This window comes from Centroberyx gerrardi, chromosome 7 (assembly GCF_048128805.1).
Source record: "Centroberyx gerrardi isolate f3 chromosome 7, fCenGer3.hap1.cur.20231027, whole genome shotgun sequence".
In the NCBI taxonomy this organism is placed as follows: domain Eukaryota; kingdom Metazoa; phylum Chordata; class Actinopteri; order Beryciformes; family Berycidae; genus Centroberyx; species Centroberyx gerrardi.
Genome location: NC_136003.1, coordinates 19,508,228 through 19,522,533, shown reverse-complemented (window position 1 = coordinate 19,522,533; position 14,306 = coordinate 19,508,228). Strand labels below are relative to the sequence as shown.

Below are 14,306 nucleotides of genomic sequence, written 5' to 3'. Positions count from 1 at the left end.
TTATAAAGCACACCAGTGTATTAAAACGCAAATTCTCAGCAAAGTTTATTTTTAATTATAATAGGAGTAATAATGTGTTCATCCTCCGCCAAGGAATATAGTTCTCCAACAGTAGCTACACAACTTTGCTGCTAAACGCACGATTACGTATAGTTATTTTCTATCGGATTAATATTTAAATTAAATGCTATGCGGTCACAGGTGCCACTTTATTTTACAGCAGCTAGGCTATAGGAAAGTGACTCAGCCAATCAGAAGTGAGGACCGGAACTATCCCTGTTATAGAAAGGCAATAAAACACTAATACCTTTATGGGTTTATGCGCGTAACGCTTAATTAATACATCATAGTAGATCCTCCTTCACGCGCATAGCGGGAATAAACCCATAATTAACATATCAGTCACGCATGCAGTGGCAGGTCCTCTCAATGTCCTCTTTGCAAAATGTTTTAATTATTTGCATCACAAAAGATTCACATAGCAACACAAGTATTAAAAATTGCATTTTGACTCCAAAGCCATCATGTCCAGTCCTTTAATACGCTGAAATATCAGAGTCTGTTTTACATGGTAAGAAGTGCTATACTAATATAAAAGCTCGGTGAAAGACAAAAGGCAAGTGTTATCTTAACAAATACTCACTTCTGCTCAGTGACTTACATTTTCAATAGACTTAGCTTAGTCTTAAATGTGTGGTTAAGATAAAATGTTGTTCCAGGGAAGTCTACCTCAACCGCAACGAGGCATTCCTGTGTTAAGATGCTGGTTTCCCATCAGGATGCTCCACTCGACTTAAAATATACAGTAGACCCGGAAAGTTTGGAGGGGACTGCAGTGGGAGGGAGGGGGAGAGAAAGAGTGATGGTTGCTTTGATCTTTAGAGGCCCCTTCTAGATAAAAAAGTGTCCGCGTCCCCTTCTCGGCAGCTAAACAAGACCGGCTCAGCTAAGTCAATACTGGAACTGTATTGAGTGTAATAAAGACAAAGTAATACATACAGTATGTTGTTTGGGCTTTTTTCCCTGGGGGGTGGAGGTAGGTGATGAAGCCTCCCCGATAGTTAGAATAACCTATTATGATCTTAATTTTTTGGGTAGGCCTACCTACACAGGCACATTACATGCATAATCCTAAAATTATGAATATAACAATTATGACATATATGGGTAAAATAAATCATAGTGTTTCTTGAACAACTCAAATTACACACTTGGAGCCAATGGAAATACCTTTTTATACAGCTTAAAAAAAGTTGTAGAGATGTTCTTTATGGATCAAAGAATGATGAAGTGTAATGCAATACATTACATTAAAACAAATGGGTGAATAATAATAATCATAATAATAATTTTGCTACTACTACTAGCCTACTACTGCTAATAATAATAATTATAGTTTTTCCGATATTGTTATCCAGCTCTGCACGAGTTTTGATATGTTGTGTATTTCCCCACTTGATTCTAAGGCAAGTGTGTAACAAGATGCTTATTCTCACTCCATAAATTTGTGGTGGAATGGGAAATAGGCATTTCGAGGCCAATAAAAACCGCCACATCAAATAAAACATCGCGGATCAAAAGAACCAACGCATGGACATTTTTTCCCCTCTATAAATTAAAAAGGGGGGTAGTCTGCCACGCTTGATCATGCCCCGAGTCCTGCCCCACTACTGCGATTGGCTGGACGGACACACAAGGGGGGAAAGTTTGAATAAAATACAAGAGCATGGCATGAGTGTTGTCATTCAAGCTCGTGCGCTTGGTTCAGCGGCGCTTGTATTGTGGTAGATAGATGCGTCAACAGCCATAGGAATACTCTTTGAAAGGTTGAAATATATCCAGAGAATACAACGGACGAATGTATGATTGATCTGTGAGGACTTTTGGTTTTAGTTGACTTTAAACTCATGCGTTCCTGGGAGCAGACGGCAAGTGTGTGGTGGCGTCTCCAAACCCGTGCGTAATTGTCGTTTCTTCCTCGTTTCCATCTATACTTTGTTTCTGCTGCCTCGACGAGACGTGACATTTGGACGAAGGACACCTAAAAACCCTAAACCTGCAGGCTGATCGGGGATAAGATGACAGCGATCCGAATGGTTTCGTCAGTGTTGCTGCTGGTGCTGATGCAGTCCGGAGCTCTTTGCGCACGGAGGTTCCGGGGTGGCCGCAACCCACAACCACGACGGGCACCACCTCCCACGTACCGGGGGGACCGGGTGGAAACCACGGAGAGTTTTCCTCTGGATTTCACCGCCGTGGAGGAGAACATGGACAACTTCATGACACAAGTGAAGAACCTTGCGCAGTCCCTCTACCCATGCTCGGCCCAGAAGCTCGACTACGACATGAAGCTGAACTTTTTGGAGAATACATCCGTCACCTGCAACGACGGGAGTCCTGCGGGGTATGTACCAAATAATTACTATGTGATAATGTATTGATCCCGATCAGATGGGATCACCCTCAGGTCCGAGCGCAGGGTCAGTTACATAGGACAGCACCTGGAGCTGGTGGAGATTCAGTGTCTTGCTCAAGGACACTTCAGCAGGGCGCATGTTTGCCAGCGCGTTGACTTGAACCCGGGTCCTCCCGGTTGAAAAACGGTCTCTAGGCCCCCCTGCTGATCCAATTAACCCACATGTATCTGGCCTGAGGAAAACACTGCTTACAGTAATGCGCAGAATGTAATTATATTTATATGAGTTGGTTTATTAAAAGTGTTCCAAAATGGTTTGTGGTAAGTGTTCCGTAAAAATGTGAAACTATTGAAAACAACTCGTGGAAAAAATCAAAATAGAACAATGTTGCAGCATGGGACAGGGCAGGTTCAGGATAAGATAGACAGCTGCTTTGCGTCAACGAAGCGTGAAATATGCGGATAGCCACATGGCCTATGCTTCATTTCCTTTGCTTCAAATTAGAATGCAGGATTTGCTCTGCAGAAAGTTTTCAGATTTAGGTTTTCAATTGTCTCTTTCTTCCCCCCCCCCCCCCCCCCCCCCCCCTCTCCCTCCTCTTTCGCTCTCTCTGGATCAGTGTTTTACCATCATTTGTTTGCAATGACAGCCATTGTTGACATTGTCATTAAGCACAAATCCATTTGGCAGTGAGAAAGCCTGCATGATTTCCCTACTAAAGAGGGATAAGCCATGGCGCTAAAAGCATATTAATATCAGATGGATCCACTGTCTCTCCTATTGTGTAATAAAGACAAACAGATGAGAAAAGTAGACAATGGTCAATCATATAGACTGTGTTTTTCTGCCCCATTTGGTTGCGGTGGCAAATTCTACTGTCCAAATTCAGTTATGGCAGGAGGGGATGGATGTTTCAGTAACATCAAACACCTAAAAGGCAACTGTAGAAGCAGATGTTATTGTTACTCCAGATTGTCTTCATATTCTTACTTCCTATGATACATGTCTTTACCCCTTATGGGAGTTTCAGTGGCTTTCACTTGTATCTGAAAACTGTCTGTTATTTATTGTGTCACAGGAGATAAACTTTACAAGTGTTGTACAAGCTGTAACCACAATGAAAATGCAGTGGTTAGATTAGATGGCCTAAATTTACTTGTAATAGAGACAGTATATGTAAAGCACTGTTGAATGTGTTGTGTTGTGTAGGCCTATTATTTGCATTTATTGATATTTTACAAATGCTTTATTAATGCTGTATATGGCATATCAGGGGGCTTTCATGCCTGTCTGCCGTTGGGATGTATCCTACACCAGTTGAATAAAGGGCAGACTTGCCATGTTGAAATGGTTTTTGATATACATGTCTCTTTATGGATTTAGTATCCTGTCTAATTCCTAAAGTGCCTGGTGGAGAGGCTAGTCCGTTGGCGTAGTAAAGCTCTTAGCTCTTCGGGAACGCAGCATGAGGACAAGTACAGGGGACAGTTGTTGGCAGATGGCCGTTTCAGTCACCACTATGTCTGCTGTCAGTCAAGATGCTAATCCACCCAGCCACCAGCTAGCCATCCCCTGCTCCACCCTGGCCTTTACATGCTTTACAGACTGGTATTGTCACAATCATACGGATAAGTAAGGATGCAACACCAAAAATCCCTCACTAGACATGAAAGTGAAATCCTGTGATTGATTTTCTTGAGTTAGACCTTGCACTTGTTAAAGTGAGTGGGTTGATGCAGTGCTTTTCCCTCCTGGCTTGCTCAGCTTGCCAAGCCTGCCTCCACTTTGTTCTTTGGAAGTAAAGTGCACTGTCCTCAGCCTACGTTATTGACTGTGGCTCTCAATAATAGTATAAGACATTAAATGCAGCCAAAGTGTGATTCAGTGTCTGAGCAAACAGCTCAGAGCCTCTGCCAAGTCTGTTTTCTTTAATGCTGCTGCAGTGTATTTGGCAATCACTGGAGGTTAGTCATTGGTAAAGTCGGGCGGATACACTATGTGTTGAAAAAACATCTGTCAGCATCACTGAGGCACATTTGGAGCATCATGCTTGCTTCTGTGACTATAGGTGCTGTACTTTATGACACACTCCAACTGGTAAGATTTCCCGAGTATTAGTATTGAATAAATATCCTGTTGAAAGAAAGTAAGATAATGCAGTTGACATGGGCCAGTCCTGTGACAGGGGAGAATCATGATAGCATTGCCCTCTTCTGGGCTGACAACATACAGCACACATCATCTCGCACTCTGTCATGCATCAACCACTGGTGGGATTCCTAGTCTGGCCCAGAACTGACTGAATATCTGACCCCAAATTCACTTTAGCTACCCAGGGGTGCAACTACATCAAGCATTACCTCAGGCACTTATGGGTCCTAAGCAACAAAAACAAACTGAACACAGTGTGTGTGTGCATCTACACGGACTGACCGTAGTTGCATTATTCCACCACGTCTCTCTTATCTTTTCATTCCTATGGCTGTGAGCCATGATTTTATCCAGGTTGTGTTGTGTGTGAGGACACTGTTGAAGAACGATGAGCTCAGAGTAATAGAAGATGATGTGATGGTACATTACTTACTCTTACCACACACATTAAACATGAGGAATACCATCCAGTGGCCTTTCCCAGCAGGATAGGGGCCAGGATGTTTTCTATCTCCTATTTGATCACTAGATTGGCTTCCTAAGGGGAAAATATAGGCTTCTACCTCATTATTCTCTTCAGTGTGCTCTTTAAATTAATGTTGGCGGAATTCCTTTTTTCGCTGGGATTTTTTTTTTGTGGGTAAACGTAAAGAGATAAGAATCGACAAAGAAACAAGACATCTTTGTTTAGATAAAAGTCATGATGTCATGTGTGTTTCTCCTTCACGCTTGGATACTGTTTCTACCATCACTGATGGTAGAAACAGTGAGGGCATTACTTATTATCTTTACCTCATCTTTCTCTTTCTCAATAGGTAAATAAGCCGTATTATATATGTGAAAAGTAGCGTGCTTGTATCTCTGCCATTCGCACGTATGAATGTCAGCTTGACTGTCATGCAGGCACGGCCAAATAAACACTGAGGAACTTCAAATCATATTCACAGTAATATTAGCATAAAAGTCAAGTGTATGTGGCATGTGGTTTGTTATGTTGGTTAGTGTTGATCTGTTATGCTTTTTGGTCTCTTGTAGGTATTACCTGAAAGAATCCCGAGGCAGCAGACGGTGGTTGATATTCCTAGAGGGTCAGTATTCTGGTTTTGTCTCTCTAATAAACGAATTGCATCATGTTTCTCCTTTCATATCCAGTTTTAACATGCTTAGTTTGGCATGACCAAAGAATCTGCTTTTAAGAATGAAGATTAATGAATCTCTTTTAAGTGTAATATTTTACAAAATCCACCCAAACAGGCCTTTAAATAATTATGTATGTTGTGTTTGTTTGTGTGCCTATGTCCAGGCGGCTGGTACTGCTTCAATAAAGAGAACTGTGACAGCCGGTATGAGACCATGAGGAGACTGATGAGCTCATCCAAGTGGCCTCAAACCAAAACAGGTCAGCCTCAGCCTGCCGTACCTTAGTACACTTCCCTCCCATCAGCACTAGGGCTGAACGATTTTGAAAAAATATAAAAATTGCGATATGCATTTGCGATATTAGAGGGAATGATAATTTTTACATCATTATTCTCATTTTCATTGAAAAACATATTAAAATGATTATGGTGTGATTTTTGCAGGGATCTGTACCAAACAAAGATGTTTTCTTAAGTCTGTAGAATATGATGTGTAGGCCAGGACATCTCTGCAGCACGACAATATTTAATTTAAAATGGTATTTTGACACACATTTCGCCTTTAACAAATATTGCGCCTCCTGCGATTTGAAAATTGCAGGAGGCCATATTGCGATTTCGATAAAATTTCGATTAATTGTTCAGCCCTAATCAGCACCACCGTTACTCCACTATACGGAGCAAAGCCTGTAGCAAAGTCGGATCCCGCTCCCATCACACGGTGAACAAAGCACAGAGAGCCCACTGTAAAGCCTCAGTAATGAGACGGATCGGATGTATCTGTGCTTATCTGCGGTGTTATTGAGACCGACACCCCGTCATAAAGTAGCTGCAGTGCGGGGCTACCTGGCGCCCGCTGCTGCAGGAGCAGAGACGCCTCCCTCTCTCATTGTGGTGTAATAACTATAATCCATGTGCTGATGATGAGGAAGATGGGGATGTGTCTGGGAGTGTCAGGATGGCTAATGATACATGCTGATCTATGCCTTTGTCGGCTGTCTCTGCAGGCACGGGGATCCTGTCGCCACTGCCTGAGGAAAACCCTCACTGGTGGAATGCCAACATGGTGTAAGTTGCCTTTTGTGTGTGCGTATAATGCTTAATCATTGCTGGTAATTTTAACATCCTGCACACTGTAATTATAAGCAGGTAAGAGGCCTTAACATGACATTATGTTCCTTGTGCAGGTTCATCCCCTACTGCTCCAGCGATGTGTGGAGTGGCGCTACAGCCAAAACAGATCAGAGTAAGCCGTTATTGAATAACCAAACTCATAACACCTGTTCCTTCTATAACATTTGCAATGTTACTGTACAGTGCTAGCATCTCTTTGTCTTGTGCGCAGGTGGCTATGCCTTCATGGGCTCACTGATTATTCAGGAGGTTGTGAAGGACCTGCTGAACAAAGGTCTGGATAACGCCAAGGTCCTACTACTAGCAGGAAGCAGGTTTGTTCACGGGTCAAACTTTTACTGTGTTTAACTATTTCCCCTATTTGAGTTTAAATTCAAAATCTCCTACATCTCATTAATATTTGTGCATATTCCTGCCTGCAGTGCGGGCGGTACGGGGGTCCTGCTGAATGTGGACCGTGTGGCAGAGCTGCTGGAGGGGCTGGGGCACACTGGGATACAGGTGCGAGGCCTGTCCGACTCCGGCTGGTTCCTGGACAACAAGCAGTACCACTGCACTGACTGTGTGGACACCGTCAGCTGTACCCCCACCGAGACCATCAAGAGAGGCATCAAGTATGGGAGCCACTGATGACTGTCAACACTTTTATGCCATGGCCATGCCACCGATTGTAGTTGCAGTCAAATGATGAGATAATGGTACTACAGAGTGTTCATGAAGTTGTTAACATAAAAACAGCATGCCCTGACCTTTCACCTGCCCTGTCAGGTACTGGGGAGGAGTGGTACCAGAGAGGTGCAGGCAGACCCATGAAGGAGAGGAGTGGAATTGTTTCTTTGGATACAGAGTCTTCCCATCAATAAAGAGTGAGTATTTGGTCTTGTTCTTTACTATGTAAATATGCACGTACTGTACATTCAAATGTTTGTGTGTTTTATGAATATAGCTATACAAGCCCAAATTGTGTGTGTGTGTATGTGTATGTGTGTATGTCCACATGCTTGCAAATATCTGTGTAGGTGTGTGTTACTGTAGGCCTATAATTCCCTATATGAATCTCACTGTCCATTCCCTCTGTGCAGGCCCTGTGTTTGTGGTCCAGTGGCTGTTTGACGAGGCCCAGTTGACAGTGGACAACATCCAGCTGACTGGCCAGCCTGTGCAGGAGGGCCAGTGGCGCTACATCCAGAACCTCGGCATCGAGCTAAGGAACACACTCAAAGACGTCCCGTAAGAGCCACTGCCTGCATTTTAACAAAATAATTTAAATGGAATTATAGCATGGTTTCAGATAAGTTCAAGTTTGTTTGTTTATATAGCCCTTCAACACATGCATGTCTCAAAGGACTTTACAGAGAATGATCTGATCAACTAGATCTAACTGATCAACAATCAACCATAGAACAGAATGATATAGGAAAAACGCAAAAAAAAAGCACAAGACACACAAAGGCAGATTTTAGCAAGACATAACAGCCTACCTATTCTACACAGCCTAATCTACCCAGCACCACCAGCCTTACACGACTCAAAGCATAAGGAAAAACTTCCAAGAAAACGTTGTTAGGAAAGAATAATGTATTTTGTTGTTTTTTTCAGGGCTATGTTTGCTCCAGCCTGCCTATCACATGAAGTTATCACCAGAAGGTGAGTATTATTTAAATTTCAAACCCCTTCAGCGCAGGTTTGTCAAAAGAGAAGGTCATTTGCTCAGAGCGTTTGTGTGTTTGGGGCTTTCTTTGTGTGAGCTGACAGCGCCCTCTTGTGTTGTGTTGTAGTTACTGGATCGACGTGCAGGTGAAAGGCACCTCCCTGCCCCGGGCGCTGCACTGCTGGGACCGCAGCCTCCACGACAACAACAGGAACAACAAGGCCCCGCCCAAGGGCTGTCCTGTGCATCTGATTGACAGCTGCCCCTGGCCACACTGCAACCCCACCTGCCCCACCATCCGAGACCAGTTCACAGGACAGGAGATGAACGTCATCCAGTTCCTCATGCACATGGGCTTCGACGTGCAGAAGATGGCCCAGCAGCAGGGCATGGACCCCAGCAAGCTACTGGGCATGCTCAGCAGCGGCAGCTAAAGGGACACACACACTAACTCCAAACTAGCAGCAGGGCTGGCTGGCCTCTCTGGCCAGTTTCCCCACACCTGATACCTCCAACCCCCCCTCTTCCCTCCCCCTGCAACCCATTCTACCTAGCCTGTTCCCCTCTTCACCTCCTGTTCACCATAGCCCAAACCTCAGTCAAACACAGGGGCTTGTATTTGTCCCACAATCCCCTTCCCTTTCATCCTATGGTTCCTCACAACCCAGTACTGGTGACAAGTACAGGGGCTACATGCCACCATGACAAGGCACACCTCTCTGCTACTCTCCTCTTAAATGATCTTTTGCTTGTAAAAGAAAAAAAGATCACGAATGTAATCCAGTTTTAAGGATGCTCATTGATGTTTTTGTTTTGTTTTGTTTTTTACATAACTTTCATCCTTCTCTATAGATTTTATTTAGTCATTGTTAAAAAAAGGCAACTGCCACAATGACTTAAGGATGCTGTCTATGTTAAGTAGTCACTATAGAGTGTATAAAGATATAAGATTGTTTAAACTCTGTTTTTTTTATAGTCGGGTTCATCTTACATATCACACAATAGCCTATATCAAGGCACAAACAGGCACACATGAAATGGTGAGAAAAGCACTGGATTGGGAAGGGACAGGAGGAACTTTTATTGTATTTACCTCTAGGACAGTGGGGGACAATGGCAAGAGAGAAAGACAGACAGGGAGAGAGAAATAAAGAGAGATGAGACATCCAGGTCTCTTCTAATCAACTTATGGCATGACACCAGATAAGCTGTTCACAGTCACACATAGTTTGTAAAATAAACAAATCCAACAAATGCAGACCAGGTTGAATTACACTTTTTCAAAACAGACAAAAAACAGATGCACCTGTCACCCCATGTTAAGCAAATAGAGTCAAAATAAAGACAGACAGATAGACAGACGGACTGAGTGGCATGTTTGACAGTAACGACAGCTATGATGATGCCGTGATGCCCGACTGTAGTTCCACACCAGATGTTCAGTCAAGTGCTCAGACTGATTGTGGTGCTGAGGTGGACCTGCAGACCCTCTGAGCTCCATCACTACTTCTGTACACCACAGTGCCATTACATCTCTAGTCTATACCTCTTAACGCACCAGCCACATCACCAGAAGAGGACCGTTCAAACCCGAGCGTGGGGTATACATTTGTGTCAGGATGTGATTTTCACATCAGGTCACCTCAGTAGTACAACAATCCTCAGAATCAATGCAATGTGCATTCAAAGGGAGACAAATATCGTGTATTGTATAATTTTTTTTGAGTATTTGTATAGGTTCTTTCAAGTGTTCACTATTGTAACTCCCTTCTTATATTTCATAATAGAAATCACTTTTTTAATATAATGACAATGTTGTATGTAATGATGTCTTATAAATGATGTTTTAAAGGACCTCTATTTCACATCACACCAGAGAAGGAAAGGTATTACTAATTGTAATTTTATTCTGTAACATATTTTTTAACAGAAAAAAAACTCAAGCTACATTGGTAATTTACATATTTATTTTGTTATGTAAATCATATTTATAAGTGCTATTTTCACAGAGAAGTGATTCTTTGTAAATTGTAAATATATTGCTGTTTTTTCTCTTTGTGTTGATTGCATGTCTTTGTATCAGACCTAAAAGAAAAGACCCATTACAAATATTTCAAGGTAAATCTCTTTGTGCCGTCTTGTTATTTCTTGCACCATTCCTATTCCTATTTTACACTCACAATACAAAAAAAACATTTAGCGGGAGTGAAGGTCAACAGCTCCCCAAGCTCCCAACACTGAATCTTTAAATAGCTCTGGGGCTTACAGTACATCCATTGCAATTATACAACCAAATTCAAGAAGTATTTTAGGCAGTGGTCGGCTGTAAGAATCACGTAGCACATTGCAACACTCAAAAACCATGTTAATATAGCAGGTTACAGTTTTTTCAGCAACTGTTAAGCCATTTCCACTTCCCTCTCACAGGCATAGCTCAAAACTGCCATAACTCACGTATAATCATCCCTCTGGACCTGTATGCAATTTCTGTCTCTAATGGGAGTCTTAGCCTCCCTCCCTGTCATTACACTGTGTATAAATGCCAGTTTCTCTCTGACTCAGTCTCCCTGGGTGCTCCCCAGAAATACGACTCCCCGTACTGCGCTGCCTGCATGCAGCCACCCACCCCACCCCACCCCTTTGTGGAATATAGACCCCCTATTTATAGAGCTGGTGGGGCCTGTAACCCTGGGCTCGGCACAAACTTTCATTTCAAGAACCACCCCTGGCAAGCCGCTGAGCGCATACTGACACACAGGAGAGAGAGAGGGTGTGTTTGTGTGAGTAGGGAAAGAGTGGGAGATCAAATGAGAGGAAGCAAAGGGAGAGAGGAACAGCAAGAGAAAGAGAGAGAGAGAGAGAGAGAGAGAGAGAGAGAGCAACCAGTTTGAGTGACGTTGAGTGGGAGTTAGGGGCCTGCAGACAAAGAATTACACGGACCGAGTCATTGAGAACTGGAACTTGACTGACAGGACAACAAACTAGTCCACCTGTTCTGCACTACTGTTGGAAGATCGGTCTCTGTTTGGATATGACTCGTAGAGGAAGGCTTATTGGACATCTCACTTCGCTTTGAACTTTTGAGGAGATACAGTGGACAGCTTGGTGATCGAAGGGTAAACCAAGACATTTGCGGACACACACAGGAGTCTTTGAGTTGGACAAGGGTAATATGCGACCTCGTTCTCTAAAACAGCCTTAGATTCATATTGTAAAAACCACTGAAAAAGGATTGATACTTCTCCAGCATTATTTGAGGTACAGCAATTAAACTTCAAACTGTGTGACAGTGACAGTGGTTTAAGATCCCAAAAGCTCTAGTCCATCTAAAAGAACATTTTTTTTTTTAAGGTCTAACTAAATAGCTATTACTATTGCGAGCTACTGTACAAAGTTCTACAATACAGTGGCTGAGTGTAATTTGATCTCCAGCACACCACAGTAATTACAAAGCAAGTGCAGGAAAAATTTACAGAGATTTGTAATTAAGCACCATCTATAAAAGCAGACCAAGAAAAGGGCGAGGTCTCTGAGGAAGGAGAAGAGTAGGCCTCAAGGACACCAAGCAAAAGAACAGGAGGTCCAGAATCTCATCAGGCAAAATCAGCAGTGCGTAGGAGACAGCAGAGACCATGGACTCTCATGGCGGACACTACCTCAACAAGGCAGCTGTGCTATCACCTTTAGGTGCAGCCCGTATGTGCCAGCTGCTCCTTGGCTGCACCATAATGGCCCTAGTGTCCCACAGCGCGGGCTACAGTGCCACCTATGGGACCTTCTGCATGTTTGTGTGGTGCTTCTGCTTCGCTGTCACACTGCTAGTGTTCACCCTGGACGTTACGCGGCTCCACAGCTGCATGCCCATTTCCTGGGACAACTTCACTGTGGCCTTTGCCATGCTGGCCACGCTCATGTACATCACCGCCTCCGTGGTCTACCCCGTTTACTTCCTCCAAACGGACTGCCCCACCGAGGGCTGTGAGATCCGAAACTACCGCATTGCTGTCACCGTCTGCTCCAGCGTCTGCTGCTTCCCCTATGGGGTTGAGGTGTTCCTGACCCGGGCCAAGCCAGGGGCCGTGGTGGGCTACATGGCCACCGTGTCAGGTCTACTCAAGGTGGTGCAGGGCTTTGTGGCCTGCATTATTTTCGGAGCCCTGGCCAACGACAGCGAGTACAACAAATACATCGCCACCCAGTACTGCGTGGTGGTGTACAGCCTGTGCTTCTCCGTCACAGTGATAGTGGTCGTGCTGACAGTGTCGGGCAGGACCTCTGCCCTGCGCTTCCCCTTTGACCGATTTGTGGTCGTCTACACCTTCCTCGCCGTGATCCTCTACCTCAGCACTGCACTGGTCTGGCCCATCTTCAGCTTCGACAGGAAGTACGGCACCACCGCTCGTCCTGACGATTGCCCGCGGGGGAATTGTCCCTGGGACAGTAAGCTGGTGGTGGCAGTGTTCACCAATGTCAACATGATCTTATATTTCACTGACCTCGTCTACTCCCAGAGGATCCGCTTTGTCTCCAACTCTGCCGTCTGAGACACTCTTCCCCTCTAGGCCTCTTTGGCCTCAGAGACAGACAGTTAGAGAGAGTTTGAGGCCACGTCAGAAATACTCTCCACAGTCAAGTTTCTGTGAAGGACTCACCCATATTGAAGATGCCATGGCGTTATGCCTGTGTGGCACTTTTTACTATCAGTGTTCCTCTAGTATTACACCTCTGTACTGACAGTATTACCCATGATACATGTTAGAAACTTAAAGGCCTTCCCCCAGTTCTGCAGTGACCTACCAGGGAGAGCCTGCCAGGTGCGCTGATGAGCTGATCTCAGCAACTTCGCCCACAGAGGACACTGGAAAATATGTCCGTCTCAGCACCAAACACATCTCTCATCTCCAAGTTGCATCGGTGGTCTCAAACACGACGGACCTGTAGGGAGTTTGTATAATAAAGTTTAGAATATTTGGTATCAGTATTGTCATAGACAGACTTGTTTATTAATGTGCTCTTTGAAAAGCCAAACAATTTATTTAACAGTATTTAAACAGTCAACTCGATGAAAATATAACTCATTGATGTAAATTATGTGTTTTGCCTACAGTGTGCACTGAAGATACTTTGTAAATAGAATTAGGAAAAAGGTTTTGTTGAAGTTTTATTTAAAATGAATCTCAGCATAGCATTTGGTCACAGACTATTTCTCCTGTAATTCTTCCACTTGTTTATCCTATTCCTCGCATTTGTAATGCCAAGTTCAGTAGGCTTTAAATTTTATCAGCTGAATGTTAAATGCAATTGTTTGATACCGTGATGAATTTCTAAAGGCAACATTGTGATAATATAATCAAACTGACTGATTGTTTGTGATAAGCACATCTGCAATTGTGTGATGTAATGTTCCTCCATGTTTCTGATATGTTCTATGTTCAATAAACAACAGAATAGCATATTCTGCGGGTCTCTTGATTTCTGTATGATTTGCTTTGTGTGGATGTACAGCTAGTGGGCCTTGACTGTTATGTGAGCCTTTCTATCCTACAGACTTTCAGGCTGACTTGGGCTTTTGTTATCACACACAAAATGGTTATAGAACTCGATTTGATCATTTCTTGGCACAAATGACCAGACATGATGGTATGGATTTTTGTTCAGTCATAAGTTTAAATATTCAATTTCTACATTATATTTAATAATGAAATCATGGTGCTCGTAATGGGGAACATCATACAACGAAATCACAGCTCACATTTGTTACAAAGCTTTGAATGAATATTGCAAGACTTATTTGAGTGTTGGTGATTGACAGTG

General features: G+C 43.5%; 2 protein-coding genes across 2 annotated transcripts; both read left to right on the top strand.

Annotated features, from left to right (window-relative positions):
* The first annotated feature begins 1,787 nt into the window (after positions 1–1,787).
* Positions 1,788–9,837, top strand: notum1a (notum, palmitoleoyl-protein carboxylesterase a). The gene is made up of 11 exons (XM_071924276.2): positions 1,788–2,404; positions 5,604–5,656; positions 5,872–5,967; positions 6,715–6,775; positions 6,895–6,953; positions 7,053–7,155; positions 7,264–7,455; positions 7,610–7,707; positions 7,924–8,071; positions 8,441–8,488; positions 8,620–9,837. Exons 1-11 carry the CDS (start codon positions 2,079–2,081, stop codon positions 8,924–8,926), a joined length of 1,491 nt encoding a protein of 496 aa, XP_071780377.1. The 5' UTR covers positions 1,788–2,078; the 3' UTR covers positions 8,927–9,837.
* Positions 9,838–11,351: 1,514 nt separating this feature from the next.
* Positions 11,352–13,896, top strand: myadml2 (myeloid associated differentiation marker like 2). The gene has a single exon (XM_071924297.2). It carries the CDS (start codon positions 12,125–12,127, stop codon positions 13,034–13,036), a length of 912 nt encoding a protein of 303 aa, XP_071780398.2. The 5' UTR covers positions 11,352–12,124; the 3' UTR covers positions 13,037–13,896.
* Positions 13,897–14,306: the final 410 nt, after the last annotated feature.

Coding starts and splice junctions, on each gene's coding strand:
- notum1a (XM_071924276.2), top strand. CDS start 2,079: ATGACAGCGATCCGAATGGTTTCGTCAGTGTTGCTGCTGGTGCTGATG. Junction 5,657..5,871: donor GTGGTTGATATTCCTAGAGG/GTCAGTATTCTG, acceptor GCCTATGTCCAG/GCGGCTGGTACTGCTTCAAT. Junction 7,156..7,263: donor CTACTACTAGCAGGAAGCAG/GTTTGTTCACGG, acceptor TCCTGCCTGCAG/TGCGGGCGGTACGGGGGTCC.
- myadml2 (XM_071924297.2), top strand. CDS start 12,125: ATGGACTCTCATGGCGGACACTACCTCAACAAGGCAGCTGTGCTATCA.